Raw genomic sequence first — 23,308 nt, 5'->3', positions numbered from 1 at the left:
TTCATATGCAATCCCTGTTAAAGGTATATGACACAAGGAAGTAAAGCAGTAAAATAGAGAAACTGTCAGGCGTCACAAGAAATGATCAGGATTACTGTAATAATGAGAAATATTTTTTTCATTAGCAATGCGACAGAGGCACATTAATCACCCAAACACCTATATTCATTTTCATTATCGTCTCCATCTCCTTGCGTCTCACGCTCTCTCTTCTTCCCATCCGTCCATCTTTTTCTTTTCTCACTTATCCACTTAACCCTCGTGTTGTCCTCGGGTCAAAATGACCCGCAGCTGTGTTCAACCAAGTTCTATTTTATTTCTATATTTTTATATTTTTTGGGATCATTGGTCATCATTCTTTAAAGAAACCCTCACAGACTCCTTGTCACCAATGATCCCAACAAAATATGAAAATAAGATAGAACTTGGTTGAACACAGCTGCGGGTCATTTTGACCCAACGACAACACAAGGGTTAACTCCTCCATCTCTCTCCCTCCCATCGCCCTCCAAACACACACTATCATAAAAAGACACATGGACATCACATGCACATAGAGCACAGGGCTGGTAATGCAGGGTTAATATGATTGGAGAGCAGCTGATGGTTGTGCACATTCAGGCCAGATTACATTTAATTCGATTGGGTTTCACTCACTGGGATCCCTAACGCTCCTCTCAACCACTCTGTCCTTCTTCTCCTCATTGTCCTCCTCCTGCTTTTGTTGGACCTGAGGTGGTCAGGCCTCACAAAGAGACACAGTGCTCACAAAGAGGGGTACAGTGTGTGCGGACACATACATTCAGCTTTTATTTTAAACTTTGAAAGCACATGCGTCCTTCGTCACTCCGTTGTCCTCCACTTTTAAACCAAATATGATTCATTATCTGTATTTTACAAGGTCACCCCTGCCTTGAACCAGACACAAGCATGCAGCAGATGTGAAAGACAAGAACATTAGAGGTACTCAAATGTCTAATATAAGATTTTAAAATAGATTAAAATGTGTTTTTATGTCTGCATGCTGATCTACTGTAAAACAATAATGCTGAAAATTGTTATCATGTTGCGTTAAATTAACCAGAAAGGTAATATATTATATTGTGGCAGCCTCATTTTACATCTCTTTCTCTCTCTTGACATCTCTCTTTGGCGATCTCTTTCTAAAGACAGAACGTATTTCCTCAACACCCTTACAGAAAAAAAAACACGAGTTTCCCATGTTTTCCACACGGGCAAAATATTTTGCATGTGCACAAATGTGTGCGTACGGTCAGATGAGTTTTTGCACATAAAATATGTCTTTTTTTTTTGTCAGGGCAATTCAGACGCAAAATACTTCTGAATTCTACTACAAACGATATAGTAACATAGTAAGTCATTTTTTAAAGAAATTCTTTCAAAGTCCAACTGAAATGAAATCTCTAGCACTAAATATATATATATTCACTGTGTTCCCTCCATTGCTTCATTAATGAGTACACTGTGAACCCATGAAAGACAGATGCTGGCTGCATGCTCTTTGTAAAATGAGAGATGAGCACAATGAGTGTTCAGGGGGCTTAAAAATGCCACAAGTGACATAACAACAAAAATAATGCCTCATGGGAATCATTGCTTATAATCATATGCTTTTTTGAAACTCTCTTTTTCTTTCTGAGTGTAAGCTAGTCAGACTAGCTTGTTAGCTTCAACTTTCTGCGTGGAATTCAAATGTGACGGCACAGGGGTTCAAATCTCCCAAATCTGAAATGTTGACAGCTTGAATTGGTAGCAACTGACAGGCAGCGACGTGTGGTTTTGTTTAACGTGAGAAGAACATCTTGTCTCAACATTTGCATGTTATGCAGTATGACATTCAGAGGCGCTCCACAAGAGCTGATGGCAAGTGTTCTGGCAACACCAAAAATGGGTTCATTCTCTTTTGAAAAATCTAAAAAGTTATCACCATCACATGCAGTGTTATTACAATTTATATCTCCTTACACAAAAAGAGAGAATCCTAATTCAGGTTAGCTTTTACAGTTTTTTCAAGTTTGTCAATGTTAGTGTGGAGCTTAGCGATGCATCCTATCTGCCATTGTTGTGTACTATTCTAATCTAATGTACATAGTTTATTTGGTTAATGGACATCTGAGATTAGTAATTTCAGATTTCACAAGCAGTCACTACACTACAGCACTATTACTCCTTCTTATTTAAAAATGAGGCTTTTCTGTCACAGAGTTTGCTTTAGAGATCAGAGAGCTCTGAAATCCCCCATCAAATGCTGGCGCATGAAAAGATGAAGGTGTATTATATCTGGCTGAGAAAGGCAGATCGAGGAAAAACAGCAACAGCAACACAAATAATACATACAAAAACAAAAAGGAAAGACATGCATTTGAAAAATCAGGTGAAAGAAGAAGAAAAAGTGGTGAAAAAAGAAGGTGACATGGTTTCCAGAGAGGAGTAGATGAGAGACTGATAGATAAGCAGAAAGCAGGGTGAGAAAGAGAGAAATGCTCATGTCTTCCTGTGTATGTGTTTTTGTCTGCGCACATCTTTACTTTATGTCTCAGTCGGCACCGGTGACACACACACACACACACACACACACACACACACACACACACACACACACACACACACACACACACACACACACACACACACACACACACACACACATATACATATACACACAGGCAAGAAAGCTTGAGCAAACTGTTTACAAAGTGAGGATATAAAGTGCAGGGAACATCCGGTTTCTGGCTTTTATCACACATGCATACATCTGAAGAAAGGAAGGAAGGATGAAAGAAGGAAGGAAGGAAGGAAGGAAGAAAGAAAGAAAGAAAGAAAGAAAATAAATGACAGTCATGCATTGTAGTTGACTTTATGAGTGTGTGTTTTCATCACACACAGCTTTCTTCTCTCAACCTGCACAGACCCCACCACCACCTCCCCCACCCCACCCCCTCCTCTCTCTACCCTTCACTCTCTGTCCTCACTCAACCCTGTAACTAATGACTCTGGAGGAGGCATTGCAGCACCTGCTGCAGACAAACACACACATACACAGCTAAACCCATACACAGAGAGAGAAGGTGAGGGGAAAAAAGAGGAGATTGCAGGTGGGGGTCAGATAAACTAGGCCAAAAAAAAGAGGGAAGAGGGGAAAGTAAAAAAGAAAAGAGAGATAGAGGGGTGGAGGGAAAGACAGGAGGTGCCAAGGACAAAGTGGAGGGCAGAAGAAGAATGGGAGGAGGTGTGAAGTGTCACTGCCAGTGGTACCATCACTCTAATTAGCATAGTGACCTTGGTCCTGTGTTATTGTGTACACCCACACACACACACACACACACACACACACACACACACACACACACACACACACACACACACACACACACACACACACACACACACACACACACACACACACACACACACACACACACACACACACACAGACACACACACACAGGGCTCATAAGCATAGTAGAGTCAGTGTTTTTGGGTTTGCAAGATAAAGTAATGACCTGATATGAATTTGAATGCACAATATTTTTACATCCCTGAATATCTTTTATCCATGTTTGTTTTTAACAAGACTCCACATACATTTCACATACATTTCACATGCACGCACACGCACACACATACAAACCGTTTTGTTCTTCGGCCAGTGCAGCAGATAAGCAGAGAAAATAGAGAGAGAACAGAAAATCTAAAAAGAAACTCAGAGAAGGACACACACAGCCTCATAATTCATCACACACACGTGGAACATGCATTACAAAGACGATGCACAGGAGACATCAGGCGAAATGTATCATTGTTGTAAAAGAAGGGGTTCAAGTGTGAGGATGGCTAAAAGGGTTAAATATGGATTCAACAGAAATACATGCTGAAAACAAGAGAAAGTGAGACTGAGACAGAGAAACTAACTGTGAGCGAGAAAGAGAGAAGGGGAGTACAGCTGTAGCAGTAATAATCTCTCCGGTCAACAGTAATTACCAAGAAGACTGAGGAAGTGAGTACAGGACACACATATTCACAGTTTGTTCTCTCATCTTGGTTTGCTATGTTCTCCTCTTGTTTGTTTATCTCACAACCAAAACACGCACCTGCCACAAAGAAGACGTCAGCACGAGCTGCAGGGTTTAATGGATAAAGGTTGCTCACAGTAAACGCAGTTAAATACACACCAGTAGTCTAATCTGGTTTCGACTGTGCTCTAATTAATTCATGGATAATGTCAGGAAGTTGCTCTAATCGTGTTTAACTTTGAGGTTGGCAGACCAGTTTCCAGACTGCTTACACTACAAGATATACAGCCGCTTTTCTTTTTGGTATTTTAAGGTATTCTAAACTTCTTACCCTGAATTTATCCTCCCAGGCAGCACAAACACCCCCTACATCCTGATCTGCGATGCAGCACGGTGCTTCCTGTGTTTGGTTTTGCTGATGACCATTAAATCTTTTCTGTCCTGTGTTTCTGTTCATTTTAACCCTATCTTACATTTCTGATTTATTTTCTTTGCGCACCCAATGCTTCTTCCCTGACCAATTTTTCGGACATCTTTTATTTTTCGGTCTGATTAAGTCATTATGGTTTGGGTTTTAAACAAACATGTAGATGATACTATGGCTGCGAGATTCAAGATGGAAGTGGTCACATTAATAGGTGATACTTTTAATATCCTGTGGGTCTAAATGTTTTTGTGGAAACAGTTTTAATTTAAGGTCATACATATTTATGTGTATTATTTTATGTCTTTTAAATTTAATGTCAACACTTACTCCACAGAATTGTTTTTCTCACCTGTTGTAACTTTACTCAAATCCATCTTTTAAATCCCCTTGCATGAAAATACTTCTATTACTTGTCTCTCAATTTGAGATAATACATCCTCTTTTCGGAAAAAGCTAGACAAATCCCAGATCCCAACTCTTATCTGTGGATCAATGATTATATTTGCTTTTTTTATGTATAAATTCAAACATCTACCGAGCTCTGGGTCCATTCCACTCACAGGTTGAAGATGTGAGAGCTAAATAAGAGCTGAATTTGAAACATTGAGGAAACAGTTTCCCCTGCTCTCTCTGCTATTTGACCTTCCACAGATGTTTTAATTTTGTTGTCGACCATGTTAAGAATATATCTTCTGCTAAAGTCTCTGCAACAGGTCGGGGTGATTGGAGGGACTACTGGGTGTGTCCTGTGTGAAACCAAAAGTCAACAATGTGCCTCCTGGATGAAGCTGTAAGGCATACATGTGTTTACTTTCCTTTATTTTACATATTTGCTGCAAATACACTAAAGCTATGCAGGTTTTAGCACTTTGTTAGAGGTAAGCATCAGCTTCAGGCAGTATCATCCATTATTACCACACCAAGTATTGCTGATATTATCATTAAAATATGATCTGATTTATTTACATTTTTAAATACTAATTGGATAATAGGTATAGTAAGTCAACGTGAGCACAACTGCTTGGCTGAGTATATATTAATAAATTAGATGCTGTGAAAATGTTCACATACTGCATTCACTGTGTTTGACCTTGCTCAGTCCAGTGGTGACGTTCAGTGTCAGATCAGTGCAGCTTTATCTCCAAACCTCCCTCCCTCCCAACCATCATCTCTTTTCCCAAAAAAATGAATCACTTCCTTTTCCTCCCTCTGCTGCCACCTTACAGCTGGTTTTGGTCAGAAAGCTCTCAACTATTTTGTAGGTTAGATTGAAGAACAAAATATTCGTAGCTAACCTACAAGCTCTCAATGAACTCTGAAGAGTTCAATCATGTGGCCCCTTTGTCACTCCTTGTCTAATTAAAACCAATATTTTGTCAGACAACAATTAAGCTGCTCACCTCATCAAATGTTAGATGCTGGAAATCCTACATCAATCTTTTTCAGACTGACTTTTTCAGTGCACAGTGCTTCTGGAAAGTTAGGTGAGACATCAGCAGCCTTCCGCATAATTATTTCATGAAACGGTAAGAAGTCTGTGTAATTTCAGTCTAAATTGACTCTTTGCCCTCCATTCCTTTTCTCTGGAAAACTCCCATCTCCGAGGACTCGGGGGTTCTTCCCTTTGTAATAGCAGCTAAACACATTGACGCTGGTCCTCCAAACGCCACCACCCTCCCTCCCCCTCCGCCCCTCCACCCCCCAGCAATTAGGAACAAAATAAAAGATGGAAGCCTAATGAAAAGAGGTTTAATAGAAGAGCAAGGCAAAGGTGGCTCAGACGCTTGCTGCTGTTTAATTCAATGGGATGCTCCTGGTGCCTGAACACTGGCCCATTTTAATTGCGCTCCTCTCTCATTTATAAGTATGCAGCGATACAGATTTAATGAATCTGAAAACAAGGCAGGCTATTCAGTGTCTTTCTGTCTTTCTCTCACAGGCATAGAGGGATAATGTGATTGTGCTGGTTGGACCCACGTGTTGTAGCTCAGCATTGTTGTCCACGAATGCTAACTACACACACACACACACACACACACACACACACACACACACACACACACACACACACTGCAGAGTAACCTGCGTACTTTCTTTAAGAGAAGAGGACGACAGGCGTATGTGAGATGTGATGCATGCTAATGAATGTAAATTTGATTTAACTCTCACACTCCCTCTTTTCTGTGGTCACACAATGTCATTTGTGCATAAACACACATTTACTAGCACAAACACAAAGGATTTTTGGACACAAAATAGAAACCAATACAAGAAGAATAAATATAAGCATACAAAAAAGGACAGGAAGGGTACAGGTGTGCACTTATGATGAACACAAAGGAGTCCTCATGAATGTTTGTGACTGTTGTCATTTAGTGCTATCCAGTCAATTATGTCATTTTTAACGCAAATTGAGTGACATTATTTGGGATGTTTTCACTGTCATATCCTTAGCATCATCTGCTCCATGCTTTCTACTATCTTTCCAAGGAGCCGATCAATAATCTCATCATGACCATTGTCATTAGTCAATAACTCTATCATGGACTCAATCAATATTATCACCATTGACTCAATCAGAGCTGCACCTATCAGTCTCACATGAATCAATGCAACAGTGTGACTTACATCTAGTGGTCCTTATAAGGATTTTTATCTTCCCGCTGCCCCCCACCCCTCCCCCCACCCCCACCACACAAAAAAAGACACAAACAACAAAAAAACAACATTCCTCAGCATCAGGTTCCTTCAGGGTTTACGACACCACAAGAAAGCCAAACACCTCAACAACAACAACACTAAAAGACAACAAGAACAACAAAAACAACTTGTTAATCAGACCAGAGAGTGCAGGGTGGGTTGAAGCTTACCTTCGCCATCTGTGCCTGGACTCCGCTGGCTTTTAGCGAGGCCACAGCCTTCTGGGCTGCTGCAGGGCTGTCAAAGTCCACAAAGCCATAGCCTGCACACACACACACACACAGACATATACATAACAGAGTTGACACAGGCAAGGAAAATGAAGGAAAGGAGGAGTGTGGTGAGTAGAAAAGGGGAAAAAAAAGACAAAGAAAATCACAATCAGGCAATCTGAATATTGTTGAGCATGAGCAGTGCTAATTTCTATCAGAAATCAGAGTCTGGGTTTTGTTTTCAACTCCGATTAAATCCAATAAATGTGTCAAAATCAAGTTAGGTCACATATTTAATGAAAGCGCCTAGTTCCCCATTAGGGAGGCTGTGGTTCAGACGGTAGAGTGGGTTGAACACTAATCAGAAGGTGGGTGGGTCGTTCCTCCTGTCCACATGCCTAAGTGTCCTTGAGCAAGACTCTGAACCCTAAGTTGCTCCCGATGGTGTACTATCAGTGTGTGAATGTTCTCCTGATGGCAGCACCTTGCATGGTGATCTGTCTCATTAGTGGGTGAATGGGAAAACCATGTTAAAGCACTTTGAGACTGAAAGGTGATAAAGCACTATACAAGTACAGACCATTTACCATTAAATGTGTTTTAACTTAGAGCATTAACATAATTGGTGTCATAACAGTAACTCTTTCAATCTTGTTTATGATCAAAGTTTTTTGTTCACTGTTCACCGTTTTCTTTTTAAATTAAACTGTGTCCACCTTTTTTGAATGATTTCAATGTCTTTCAGTGCAATCCATCATGGTGCTGTGACGAAGATCTAACGGCTGCTTGTGTATTCTCTGTAGATGGATGTGCTGTGTGACTCAATGCTTGAGGAATCCTTGGTTTTATATGTAAAGTCCACTGCCCTCCTATTGTCTGACATTTAATATCCCACTGTACTGCATGTGAGGTCATTCTGTCCCTGTACTACACTAAATCTGCCAGAACATATAGTCCTATAGTAGCACTCGATACCAAATGCCTCTGTACAGTGACACCAAGAAAAATACTCTACATTTAATGCAGCAATTAAAGTGATTCAGAGTCTTATTTAAAGAAATACAGACACAAAGGGAATGAGCTTCAGTCGATTTTATTGCAATAAGGTCCACATCAATTTGTGTGTCCATGTGTGTATGTGGACAGTGTGTCTGTTAGACCAGGGGTGTCAAACTAATTTTAGTTAAGGGGCCACATACTGCCCACTTTGATCTCAAGTGGGCCAGACCAGTAAAATCATAGCATAATAACGCATACATAACGACAATATTTCTCTATGTTTAAATCATCGGTGAAGGTTTTTGGATGGTAAACCCTCATCCGACGAGCCGAGCTGGACCCCCTGGCGGGCCTGATGCGGCCCGCGGGCCGTATGTTTGACACCACTGTGTTAGACTGTTGAGGTTTAGGGGATCTAGGTTGGTTCCTATAGGAAGCACTGAAGGACAAAAGGTCAGAGCGCACACATGACTCTCTATTTTCAGAAATATGTTCTCTTTTCTGGGCTCCTTGTCTCCTTGTATGAGAATGACTTTGACTGGGTGTCTATATGTGACTAATAAAAGAGAAATATTGACACGCATGCAATGATGCCACAGAGAAATGTTCAGAAAGCACAGAAGCTTTGAAATTCCAGCTGCAGTTTTGAGTGGGCTGTGTGTGACTATGTTAGGAGTGAGGGAATGTCACACACTCATATACACACACACACACACACACACACACACACACACACACACACACACACACACACACACACACACACACACACACACACACACACACACACACACACACACACACACACACACACACTCATTCCTAACATCTGTTCTTGTCTGTCTGTCTTTTCCAGGATTTGGAACCACGCTCTGTTTTGCTGATAAACAGATGATTTTTTTATTGTTCAAAGGCAGCAAGCTGCTTTCACAGCAAGATCTGCACTGCACACACAAATATTTATACTGCTGCTAATGAGCGAACCACAATTTTGCCAAAATAGGGTTACACAAACACACATGCAAGTTCTTACTGCGGTACGTACACATGTAATGTGCATAAATTAGTCAGTGTGACAAGCATGGATACACAGATATGCAGAGAAAACAGTTTTGATATATATGCACATATGCACAGAACTGTATGCATACCACATACATAAGCATTCACTGTTTTCTGTACTTAATGTATCTAATTAAGGCCACACTGAAAAGGTTCAACTAATTAAAAAAGCACATACAGTATTATTCAGTAGCGTGGTAGGATGCTTTAATTTTATACCAGAAACAGTTCCATAACTAATGTCTCACACTAACTAATGGGTGTTTGTTTAACTAGATGTAATGAGTAGGGAAATAAAACCACAAACACAGTTCACAATGGGTAATTCAGGCAACACTAATCCAATTCAGAGGCCTTTAGTTTGGTTGTAGTTAGCTGTAACACACCGTTGATGAAAAATACCAACTCTATTAAGGAAACTGGTGCATTACCCTTGTGTTGTCCTTGGGTCAAAATGACCCGCAGCTGTGTTCAACCAAGTTCTATTTTATTTTCATATTTTTTGGGATCATTGGTGACATGGAGGCTGTGAGGGATTATTTAAAGAATGATGACCAATGATCCCATAAAATATAAAAATATAGAAATAAAATAGAACTTGGTTGAACACAGCCTCGGGTCATTTTGACCTGAGGACAACACGAGGGTTAAGAAAGAATTGTTACTTATTTGGGAATTGTTAAATTGATGGGTTTCTTGTAAAGTTGTAAGGTCTCAACCTCACTCTGTCCTGAGGTGGCCTATGTTGTTATAAGGCACTATATGAATACAAATTCATTGAATTGATGTATATGTTGTTGCTATTTTCATTTATCATATAAAATGCAGGAATTCCTACTTACGTGGTATCAGTATGATTCCAGAAAAAGATTGGAGGATTTGTATAACCAGCTGAAACAGTGAACTGATTCCAGGCAACACCTTACATGGCAGGTTGAACACAGCCAGTGGAATATTCACCATCAACGGTGGGAACTTATAGTGCTAATAGGAGATTCTGCAGAGTGAAAAACCAGCACTCAGGTGCAATTGGCTGATTCTGCAAGTTTAGGGTCATCAAACTAGCTGCTTGCGACTTTGATCTGCATGTAACTAAGATCTACTCCTCACAGTGGCTGTTTACAGTGATTTACCGATCAACTGTGTGGCTCATATCGAATGGGTCCTCAGTATTAGAGGACCAGAAAATGTAGTCCATGTCTCAAGAGCTTTGTACATGCTCTGTAAATAATATATTGAGTCATAGATGCTGGCATGTAATTTAGCTTTACCCTGCACATTTGGGTTAGTCCTCACATTCAAAGATGTCTGAGATTTGGTGTGTATTTAACACTTTTAGCATAGATGAGTGTCGGCTCGGCCACAAAAATACTCAACATCTATTACCAGACAGCATTCACTCATCTTTAGGCATGATTAATGGGAAAAAAAATGTTGTGTGCTCATTTCACTGGCTAGTTTGGTGTGACAAAGCATCAGCCTTGAAGAGAAAGTGCCATTTGTTTTGAGTCTATTCATGACTCAAGGAGAGATCTGCGTTTTCTGGAAACTTATTTGCACGTCTCTCCAGGGAGGTCAGGGGGGTAGCTAGCATCAGTGGCAGAACGCACCCCTGGAGCTGCTAAGGATTCATTGTCGTGCTCAAGGACACTTCAATGAGGTGGACGCTTGTTGAGACGTTGAGCAGATGCCTGCCGTCCAAGCTGATGGACAGTTTTTGAGATCACAACACCGCACTTCTGCTTAACATGCAATTTGCACATTTTCATATACACTAGTATCTAACCTCTTTAGTTCAGGGAAAACTGGAATCTCATGTAAATGCGAACGATAGCTTCTCTGGGCACGATGATAAAGACATTTTCAGAGAGCGGAGGGATGGAAATAATATTGCTGAATTATATAATTCTTCCCATTTGTACCATGTCCCTCCCATCTGTGGTATTATGATGACACAGATATGAAAATTCATCTTGTTCATTCAGGCCTGACAAATATTTCCCTTGTGAATGAAAAAAGTATATATATTTTGAAGCACACATGGAAATACACACATATGCATACATCCACACAGATGGGAGCACTGATAAACATGAGTACATACACACACACACACACACACACACACACACACACACACACACACACACACACACACACACACACACACACACACACACACACACACACACACACACACACACACACACACACACACACACACACACACACATCACTACATCCCATCCAGTCTCATGAGCTCCCAGAGTTCCTGGCCCTAGAATAGGCAAACCAAGTACAGAAGGAAAAGGAGAGAGAGCATTTAGGAGGAATGTGGCAGTGGCAGTGAGTCAGGGGGGAAGGGAGGGAGGTGGGGTGGCAGGAGACACAGAGACAGTGAGAGGGAGGAGGCTTGTCTTTGGGAAATGGAAATCCTTTACAATCTAAAGTGGTTTCCTCTCCCTCCATCCTGTGCAGTGTGTCCTCTCCTTCCCTCAGAGCTCCCACACTGCTAACTAAAAACCTGTCAGCGTATTTAACAGTTCGCAACAGAGCAGACAACTTCACAAAGAAAACCCTGATATTATTTAAGAGAATGAAGTTTGGTTTCCTTTGGTCACTTACTTGCACAGTAATTCTAGAATTAAAGCATTTCATATTGTCTTATGAAACATTAATATATTCACATCGTTCCAGTGAGAAACAATTTTTCAGGGGCAAAGAGATAGTAAACACATCACAGAAATCAGGATCACGTGGTTTTTGTGTAACAACAGTAAGTAAAGAGATTAAACAGCATCCCTTCAGACTGCAAAGGAAGACTACTTCATGTATTTACCTGTCTCTTTGTCTCAACCTCTCAACCTCTCTCTCTTCCCTCCCTGCAAATCCAGAAGAGAAGAGGCTGTCTGGTAAATCATTAGTTTCAAAGGGTCCCCTTCCTTTTCTGTCAGCCCCAGGTTATTTTTACTCCCCTCCCTCCACCTCTCTGTGCCTCCGCCCATCCATCCCTCCCTTTCCAAGAGAACTCTGTGTGCCAATCTGTAGTCTCTTAGTCACGCTAAGCACTTATCTTGTCCCCACTGAATGCCTTTGCAATCAAACCAACACTTATCTGGTTGTAAGGCACTCTAATGGCCGACTGATAATGAAACTCCTTCATTGTGAGTTAACAACTGGCTAAGAGATGTATGAAGTCTACATCACAAGTGAAATTGCTGATGAGGGCCACAGTGTGTAAAAGTTGCCTAAGTTGCTTCAGCTGTAGCTGTTGCATTATGTGTAGTCTGCATTAAATAATAAGCATCAATTTAAAGCTGGAGACGGGGATTACATTTTGAAACGGTCTCGCTAATGTTTAGTATTCATAAGAGACTTGTCTGGAATATGTCCAGAGTATAGTGCCAAAAATGATGCAGAGAATACTGTTCACCTGCAAACACACACATGTCCTTAAGGAAAACTGTGTTCACTAAAATAAAATAAAAAATGTAAAGGCAGCAGACTGTTTAAAAGGTTTTCACCTTCAACAAGTAGACCATGTAGTACTTTTTAAGCAAAGTTTTTTTATCATTTTAATTATTATTGATAAATAATGAATTCAGGAAAATCCCTCTTTAGTGTCCAGCAGTAGTCTCTCAACATAAAAGGGCTCCATTTTCATGAAAATGTGCAGGTGAGTACCGTTAAAAAAATAAAAATAAAAAAAAAAAAAACGGAGAAATTCTGGAAATACGAAACAATACATATGAAAAAGGTTGGTTATGTATGGGACAAAATATTTGTGAACAACTGTTATTAGTTAAAACATGTTCGCACACAAAGTTTGACTGATTGTTATTAAACCAGGGTCTTAATGTGATTCTTGAGTCTGAAGCCATTAAATAATTCTGTTTATCTGATTTTCAACAGAAATCTAAAAGAAACATCGCATTATGTGCATACATTAATTCTTTTATTCAAACGCAGCATGGTCCAAGTGGGCATATATAGAAATTTACACCATGTGGACTCTCGTAACGTCAGCAAGTGTTACCTTACATTCTTCCTACTGTCAACAAGTTCAATGAAAAGCCTAAACCCAGTGTGTTAGTCTGTCACGTAACAGTTTACAATTTCCCTAAATAAACAATGTTATTATATTTTGTTGAAAATACCATGGCATCGTAGCTTTCCATGCAAACACTAAAACCGGTGTAAATAGTATATTTGGGGACTACATTTTAGTTTTGAGTCACTATTTATGGCGGCGGGGAAATGTGGGATTGACTCAAAATAAACCCCAATGCCCATATCCATGGTAATGAAGGAAGGTGTCACTCAATGTAACAGTGCGGCTCACTGATGTGTTCTTAACAGTTTTTGACAACAGTGAAGCCGTGGTTCAGAGGAATAAGCTCCACACTCTCAGATACACATTGGTCTTTCTTTGGATTAGTTAACATAGGAACATATCACCAGTCTTATTCTACGAATATTATTTAAAGCAGTTTGCATTTAATTTGTAAGCACCGGTTGAAATGTGATTATACATATATTTTATATTTCCATTTGTAAACCACACTACAAATAAGCATAAAGCCACAATTGGCAAACAGTTGGAGCACTTAGGTTCTGCTGGAACAGGTTTTAAAAACCTCAATTAAAAAAAACACCAATGAAAAGATTAAATGATTTGAGAAAATGGAAGCATAACTGATGATCATCCCTGGGTTTATAAAATGTTTTGCCTTCCTTTTGGCTTTGCTTTAATGATGTCAGGAAAGGCATTTTAATATGCATTCAAAGCTCAGAGCCATATTTGATTATGTGATGCTAAAGCAGGTAGGGATGATTAAGTTAGTTATTTGTGTAACTAGCCAATTAGAAAGAACCAAGATAATACCTGAAGAGTTTTTAGGGGATATTTGGTTTTCCGATTATAATGTTAAGACAGACAGAGAAATCATTTCCTGAAAATATTTTATCCTCAGTAATCAGCGCAGACAAAATTTTAGAATTCACAATTACATCTCTGCCATCAGCATCAATCAGACTGGTTTTACCTTCACTCACTGTTGAAACTGAAATGCTGATTACAGGGCGTTTGTGCTGTTGTCCTAAACCATGTCAGTATACCTTTGAGTAGAGACCCGGAAGATGAGCAGCAATCATGCTGAATACATGCTCTTGTGTGCCTCTTCAGAAGCAGACGACTACAATCATATTGATTGGTGCTTTGTTCAGGCCACTCCAGCAATCAGGCAGACCCTCATCAGAAGACACTCCAGCGAGCCTCATTCACCACAGAGACCATTCGAAACACATTGCAGCGATTGTGTGGTGCTCTCCATTTTGATTTGGCCTGTCACAACAATGCCAACATCTTGCTTTCAAAAGCTGCTTAACTCTGAGTATCATTAGGGTGCAATCCTGAAATCATCATCATAGAGAAGTTAAACAAAATAAAGACACTCCAGCAGTGCATCATTGAGATGGATTAAAGGATGGCATGGTCTTCATGGAAGTCAGTACTGTTGTGTTGAATTCAATGTAAAAACACACACCCTTACCACATTGCTTAACAGGCAACTCTAAGGCAAACACATGGACTTGATTTTGTCATCATGCTGTCTGTTGACGTTTTGGTAAAAAACTTTTGGCCATTGATTAATTAGGTAAGAAAAAGAGTCCAAAAGGAATGGATTTATAAAAACAAAACCACTCCCCATAGCAGGCACTGATTGCTCGGCCTTGAAGCTGCCAAATTCCATAAATTTTCAATTGATGTTTTCCAGACTCAAATCTCATCTGTGTTTGTGAAGTACAGGATATCCGTGCAAGGCAACAGATGACCACACTGGATAAAGTCAATGGATACTCGCTCACCTTTGCACTGATTGGTGTTTTTGTCCAAGATGGCCTTTGTTGACACAATCTTCCCGTATCTGCAAAAAACAACAACAAAAAAACATTCTGGTTAGCCATTGACTCAGTTTTGCTGGTTTTAACATCAACAATATTATTTGTTCTTTGAGTTTATGCCAAGCAGCAACCAACAGTGACGTCACCCATTGGTTTGTAGCCTGCTGTTACGAAGCCTCAAGTTTGACTTTTCGGCCATTGCCATCTTGCAAGTTCGGAGCAGTTTGGAGCCAGAAGTGACCATATTTTAACAAGCTGGGGAGGAGCGAGCAGTGGATCTGACTCAATTTGATTGGAAACCAGAGGACACTATACCCCACCCACCAATAATGGAAACCTGACTTTACCACAGGCCTGTCAATCAAACATACCGCATTTTCAGGTCTAATATCTAATTAATGACGGGATTGTTATTTTCAGATGGACCACCAGAAAACTAATCAGAAGGAGTGACTTCAGCTTGCAACACATTAGACATTAGAGTATATGCAGCTAGATGCTTTTTGGAGCCAACCTCTAGTGGCCCTCAGTAATATTGCACTTCATGGCACTCCTGCATTCGCCTCATTTTTCAGACCTGGAAGCTACGCCCACCTTTATATTAGTCTAAGGTTTATGCACATTTCTCTGTGCTAGAGGCATGGCTATAGAGTCAGCATGTCATTCAAAGCTTTAGTCCAGACATTCATGGTCTCCAGAGGAAGACTACCATGAGTTTCACAACTATGTTGCCCCAACAACAATTATATGGATTGCAATAAACTTTGGTAAAGACACTCATGTTCACCTTGGAACCTTTTGCACCACAAGTCTGCTATTGTAACAAACCATCTGCCAACCATCCTCCTTCTAACTAGGAAAAATTCACGTTACATAGAAGTCATCTGAACTGAGTCACTGCTCCAGGACACTAGATTGTCATTATCTATACAACCGCTAGAGGTTATTTAACGTTAAAATGTAGCTGGGTTAAAAGAAGCTGCCTGCATAAAAAAATCTACTGAGTCATGGAGAAGGACTGTCTCCAATACCTTGACATCTGTACGGCACATCAGAAGGGCCTACAAAGAAAGACACTCCATATGTCATGCTATCTGTTCTTTCTGCCAACTTTTAACATCTCCTGTCCGTTTCTCTACCTTATTCTCCTTCTTATGTTTGACACCTCTGCTCTCCTTATTTCACCCTCTGTCCCACTTCCATTCTCCACCTCCCTGTTCTCAAGTTCTTAGAAAGAAGTTAATAATGTTTCTTATCAGACGAGTCTTCTAGTGCTCCTGGAAAGAGAGGAGAAAGAAACAGAGAAATGTCTGAGAAGGTATGAGGAGAGAGGAGAAAGGATGGTGGAGTCAGACAGAAAGCTTGGATCGCTGAGATCAGCCTGGATCACTGCCTGGCTTTGTGGATGAGACTTTTTAATTAATGTGTTCACACTGCCGCGCAATGACTGACTGGCTGGCTGAGTGACTATCAAACAGATTGACAGATTGACAAGCTGGCTGACTGGCTGACGGCCCCAGGTGAGGGATGGAAGTATAATCCCTCTTCCCTTTTAGAGAAAAAGAGGGAGACAACGAGGTTGCAGACAGGAACGATTCAATGAGGGTACAATGCAGGAGGTGCTGAGCAGAGAGGGAGAAAAAAGCAGAGGAAGGGAGGGAGAGACTCTGAGGAATGAGAAATAGATGAGGAGAGGGAGAGCAGTCAGTCAAAAGATAAAAAGAGACACGAAAGGCGAGGAAGTCTGGGAGAGATAGAGCGATAGTAAGAGGTGTTTAATAAAGAAGAAATCATTTAGTTGTCACCGTCAGGAGAATCTCTGTCAACCAACTGCTTCTGTCAGAGAAAAGAAGAGAACAGAGACGAACTCAGCTGACAGCCTCACATCAAACTCTATTGGGACAGGAATACTTCAGAAATAAAGGCAGAAAAAAGGCTTTAAAAGGCTACTATCAATGACAGATAAGCAGCTTATGATCTTAAAATTGGCAGAGAGAAAACCAAACATTCGAACAAGTGCTCAATTTTTCACAAGTTTTCTTTCCTGCAATTTAATATATTTTGAGGGTATTTACAAAACGACTGATAGTGTCGGGCTGAAATCGAATCTGATGTTTGTCTGGTACTGTTTTGTTTTTTTAAGTCATGGCTTGTTTACCACAGAGCAGGTTTTTTGGATCCGGTTTTAGGGGAGCTATCCAACGCAGCAGACGAGGAAAACACTCTAGACGAATTGTCCATACATATACGCAATGACAAACACACACGCGATGCAACATCACAGAAAACACCACAGCAGTAAATCACACACATTACACACACCATCTGGTAATACCAATACCAGGTCTTTGCGACTGTCTGCCTTGATGTGACTCAAACTTGGTGTCTGTGTGTGTCAGCGTGTGAGTATAAACACCTACAGCACCATGTGTGTGAGTGTGTATGTTTGTGGAGTTTGGATGCATGACTAAGACATCTCAGTGTTTTGGCAGGTTGTTTTTCCCGGCAGAAAAGTGAAACATTTTCAGATTCTGTTTGTTTGTTGGTGAAAAACAGAGAGAAAGAGACAGATGGACACAAAATTAATCTTGAAAAAAATGACTTCACGTCAGTTGTCTGTTTTTACAAAATGAAAAACAAATAATGTGTTGCTCTGTTTGTGTGCCGTATCATTACATCAGTATGTGTGATGTACAAGTAAAAATCTACCTGTTCCTTGTCTAGTTACACAATTTAGCTTAACTGAAAACAGAGAGGAGAGGAGAGGAGAGGAGAGGAGAGGAGAGGAGAGGAGAGGAGAGGAGAGGAGAGGAGAGGAGAGGAGAGGAGAGGAGAGGAGAGGAGAGGAGAGGAGAGGAGAGGAGAGGAGAGGAGAGGAGAGGAGAGGAGAGAGATGACGCCATGGCCTTCGGGAAATGTCAGATTACAACAACACTGCTCAAATCCAAAGTGGTGTCTTACTCTGGACTTGATTCAGTGGTAATATCTCATTTTATCCAGACAGCTACAACAATCTGTTTTCGTGAGAAAGAAATGGAATCAAGTATTGATAATAGATCAGATGATGAAGTAAGAGGGGTTAAAGAAAGCATGGAATAAGAGGAGAAGAAAGTGTACAATGTCCTGTTCCATCTTCAATTCCCAACTGGAGCCCTTTTGTTGGTTCCAGCAGAAACCTGGAGTGAGTTGAAATGACATCGACCTGCACTTAACCCATCGGCAGTGACATGAGATGCTCAAAAAACAAAAATACTTAAAACATACCAAGAGAGGACTACAAGGAGTCAGACAGGGTCAGCACTTCCTTATTCCATTAATTTCCATGTGCCTGGAAAAAATAGGGAGTCTGATCATTCTTAAACAGATGTGAGTATTTGTTTCTTTTGGATGTTCATCTTTCAGTGAGGTTCATAATGGCAATGAAGCAACAGTGGAACAATACTCCAAAGAGCATGACAAAGTTGTTTGAATCATAGCAAACAATCTAAAATTATATATTTACAAGAGATGGGACAGGCTTTTCGAATATTTGAATAGTAGTTAAAATATAAAAACAATATTTTTCATCTATTGTTCTTCTACTATGCAGGGGGTGGAGTAGCCTGGCTGCGCCGACTGTCTCTCAAGCCTCAGTTTTCTTTGCTGTGGATATAGTCTGGGAGCTCAGCTCATATTAGCATTTGCTCAACCACTCTGAAGGGCTGACCAATGAGTGACGAGTGTCGGTGGTTAACCGCGTTTGTCCCACTGTGATTGGAAAGCTGGTGACAGTGACGAGCACAATGTTAACATTTTTAAACTTTGGTGAGCGGGCGACGGGGCAAAAGTCAATTAATAATAAAAAATAGTTCAGAGCGAATTTTGAATAGTATTTTTGCTTGAAATGTCCATCCCAAACATTTACAATCTTCCTCAGTAAAATTATTAAATGTTTTATTTTCATTAGTAGGGACATGATCAATTATTCTGAGACATATAAGAACATTGGGAAAAGTGGAAAAGTTTATTTGAGAATGGTTTTGTTTTGATTGATTACACGGTAGGATTTTGGATAAAATCCTTAAAACTGAATTACACACAACCATTAACATCATACGGTAGATTGACAATGCTTTTAATGTTTTCAGTTCTGTAGATTTTGACTCATCAGCTAATCCCAAGTACCTCCCCATCTGCATCGCCTCTTTGTATGATAAGGCACAAACTACTCCACAGGAGTTTCTAGCTCACCTGAAATTCTCTGTTTTCCTCAGCTTCATAGAAACAAAGCTCCACAACACAGTTCTAAGCCAGAGAAGAATGTCTTTCCAGCGCACCAGTCTGGTTTGGGTTGGTGCGGTGTGAGGCTGACAGACGGACTTTCAGTACAACAATCCTTTCAGAATGAGCTATGTGTCCTCCTCGACACATGGAAACTCCTCAGACTCCTTGCCAAAATGGAAGTTTTGATTTCTTCCATTGCGATACACAGAGAACCGTAGGACCGATGAAATTCCTATTTTTCTAGACTGCAGAGATTTAAGGAGGAATGTCAACATGAAACTCAGAGCACCCAGTTTTGGCAGGCTTGAAAAAAAATCTGTGCACCCTGGCAGTGTGTGTCTGTGAGTGAAGTGTTAATGACAGCCCTCAGAGGGCCCTCACAGCATCAGATCGGTGTTTTCATTCCCTTGTGAAACACTGTCAGCCTATGGATGCTCACCGTTTGATGTCTTGTGAACCACACTACCAACCTACACTCACACACACAAACAAACACACACACGGGCGTGATTTCTACATCTCTCCAGGATGTCTGCGAGTGTATATATACAGTACACTATGTATATATGCTGTGTGTTGGAAAGGTGTGTGTGCACTCTGTCTGAGGCCGTGGATGTGTTTACGTGTGTGTGCTTGCATTAGCACACTCGCAGGTTTGTCTCTGTGTGTGGTAGCTCCTAATTGGGGATCTGATACAACCGTCTTGTCTCTTGCTTTTCCCTCATTTTTCCCCCTCTCAGCCAGTTAGACTCAAACAGACAAACACAGAGGGAGGACAGAGAGAGCGCAGCGCTTCAGAAGTCTTCCAATTCATTCCCCGTATGTAATTTAACATCTTCAGGCGCTACAAAGAGATGAAGTCTGGGCCGTTTCCATGATGAAAAGGCAATGTGCTGTGAATTTAGAAGATGGCTTAATGTCACTGAAACATTAGGTTCATCTGCAGAAAAGGGCTTTTCATGAAGTTTAAAATCACAAGCTTCAAGGCATTCAGGTCAGATGGTGCATTGAGGAGTTGGTGTTATAGCAGTAGAGTAATTTCTCTTTCATCAAAAGATAAACAACAACAAAAAAAGACACTTTATTTTTTGGAAAAAAACACTTTGGTTTAATTTTGTTTTTATCCTTATTTTTCTTTCATCTGAAAAGATGGTGGTGTGGCGGGGGAACTTTTGCCATAAAGATTTATGTCAGACCAAATAGCCGGGCAAACACGATGGTGGGTAAATTGAGTTTAGATGAGTTTAATCTCCACTTCATCTCTGGCCATAACTCTTCAGAGGACATAATTCAATAACTTCTCCATCTGGGATCCTAAATATAGGATCCTTTTCTATCTATATAATTACTGTGAAATTTGGTGTGACCACAACAGGGTTTTGACAAAAGAACATGTTAACCCCAAGGACCACGTTCTGTTTGAAAAGAACTAGTTGGTAGGGTGAGCTGTCTCACAACATCAGAGGACATAAAGTGGGTGTTGACGTCAGACTGATAGCAACAGAATGTCCAAGAACGTTTTGGTCACAGCCTCCTCACATCACAAAGGAGATTGACAATATCTTACAAGCACCTCTGATGAAGAATACTGGCAGCGGCAACTTTACCACGTTGATTTGCTACAGTTCGGGTTATACAGAGTAAGACCCAACAAAAAGCTCCATTGTCCAATAGATCTTTTTCACAGAAGTTTTATTTGTCAAAGCAAACAATCATAAAGTGAGCATAACAGAGAGCCAAGACTGCACAATACAAAGAGCCTGAACCAAGCACACCTAACTTCACAGAAGTGGAAAGCAGTCATTCTCAATATTCTTTCTCGCTAAGATTTCTGAAGTGAAAAACAGCAGTAGAAAAGATCAAAAGATGATACGGAATATGTATTTTATATCTATTATTTTAAAGCCCCGCACACTTGTAGTACACCTGCAAAGATGATGTCATCTATTTTGGATGATTTGAATTCAGAACTCTCCAAACTGTGTCAATATGAGCAGACTTTTAGCTTATGGTCCTGCTAAACAGTTGAAATATTTTGGTGGTGTTAAACCTCTGCTGCATTTGATACACTTGATTATGGGATATAAATTGATCATCAAGAAGACTCGACAGGCATGTCTAGGACTGGTCTAGACTGGTTTAAGTTATACCTGAGTGGCAGAACCTCCTCTGTGTTGATTGAAAATTTCTTGTCTAGCTACATAAATATTACCTTTGCCGCTCCTTGGGGTCTTCCAATATTTCTTGACATTTTAATGCTGACAATTTCCAAATATTCTTCACCGTAAATCCATCAGACCTCCCCTTAGTTACCTCACTAAGAGCCTATCTTGTGGGCATTAGGTCCAGAATGTCCAGTCACTTCGAATGGTGAGCAGACTGGTCATATTTTACTTTCCCAGGGCTTGCAGTGCACCCATGAGGCCAGAAATCTGAGCATAATCTTTGATTCAGACCTGAACTTCACTGAACACTCACCAGTCAACATCAATCAACTCACAGGCTATTGCCAAGATTGGATCATTTCTTTCATTCGCAAACTGTCATTCACGCTTTTATCTCTTGCCATCTGGATTACAGAATTATTTGCAGGACTGCCTGAGAAACCGTCTGCAATTTATACAAAATTCCACAATAAGGCTTCTTACAAGAACTCAAAAATATGAGCACAGTTCCCCTACTGTTGCCTTATTTCACTGGTTACAGGTGGTGTTCAGAATTGATCCTGAAATGTTAGCGGCCACCCCATCTTACATTACCTACCATCTCACACTTGACACACCAGCTCGTACTCTCAGATCTGCAAACTAGCTGTTGCTTTTGGTTTCCAGGCTTGAGACAGAGGACATTATGGTATTTGCCATAAGGGATCCACAATTGAGGAATAACCCTCTGTTGGGAATCAGGCAAGATACATAAGTGTCTTCTTTAAAAAGAAAATTATGAATTATTATTATTATTTTTTTAAGGATTTTAATTTGTTTTGGGGTTTTTGTATGCTTTTATTCATGTTTGCTCTTTTGTTCATGATTTGTAATAATTGTCTTTCATTCATGTTCTTATTTCTGATTCGCTGTACTTTGTATTTTCTGTTTTATTTTCATTGGTGCACAGTTGCAATGTAACAAAGAGCTATACTGAGTGAACCAGATGTAGCAGTGTTACAATTTACAGAAAGCTTGTTATTATAGAAAGTTGGACACTTACCAACAATATTACTGCTACTGTTTAAGAACAAAGTTTAATCAGTGTTGCAGAAAATAATTCCATAGAGTTTTGCTCATAAAATAGTGTGAAAATGAATGATGAACTCTATCATTAAAATGCTGTATTAGTTCATAAAGTTCAAAACAGAAAGATATGTGTTAGGTAAATCAACTACGACCAAAACATCAAGCACATTTTCCCCCAGAAGTTCATGAGCCATGTTGCAGGTTTTAGTGGATGATTTAAGATGTTCTAACTCAGCTGTTGATGATTAATGAGAGATTTTGAACTCATTCAGCATTTTATATTATTTTTCAGTGATTTCTCCTTTGAGTGGTTTGAAGAGGTTAAAACTCAACTGTCCTTATAGATAGATAGATAGATAGATAGATAGATAGATAGATAGATAGATAGATAGATAGATAGATAGATAGATAGATAGATAGATAGATAGATAGATAGATAGATAGATAGATAGATAGATAGATAGATAGATAGAT

At 40.1% G+C, this 23,308-nt stretch overlaps 1 protein-coding gene across 1 annotated transcript in view; it reads right to left on the bottom strand.

The window, feature by feature from the left end:
• Positions 1–23,308, bottom strand: part of LOC138617854 (RNA-binding motif, single-stranded-interacting protein 3-like) — a 119,362-nt gene that overhangs the window by 58,392 nt on the left and 37,662 nt on the right. Inside the window, exons 3-4 of the mRNA XM_069693174.1 lie at positions 15,303–15,361; positions 7,332–7,423 (exon numbers count right to left, since the gene is read on the bottom strand). Coding sequence (XP_069549275.1) covers positions 7,332–7,423; positions 15,303–15,361 — 151 coding nt within the window. The remainder of the gene's footprint in view (positions 1–7,331; positions 7,424–15,302; positions 15,362–23,308) is intronic.

Source organism: Brachyistius frenatus, unplaced genomic scaffold, assembly GCF_029030835.1.
Source record: "Brachyistius frenatus isolate BFR_SWC_R1_liver_20210118 unplaced genomic scaffold, ASM2903083v1 Contig_14, whole genome shotgun sequence".
In the NCBI taxonomy this organism is placed as follows: domain Eukaryota; kingdom Metazoa; phylum Chordata; class Actinopteri; family Embiotocidae; genus Brachyistius; species Brachyistius frenatus.
Note: the sequence above shows the minus strand (reverse complement) of the source record. Positions and strands in the feature narration are given on the sequence as shown.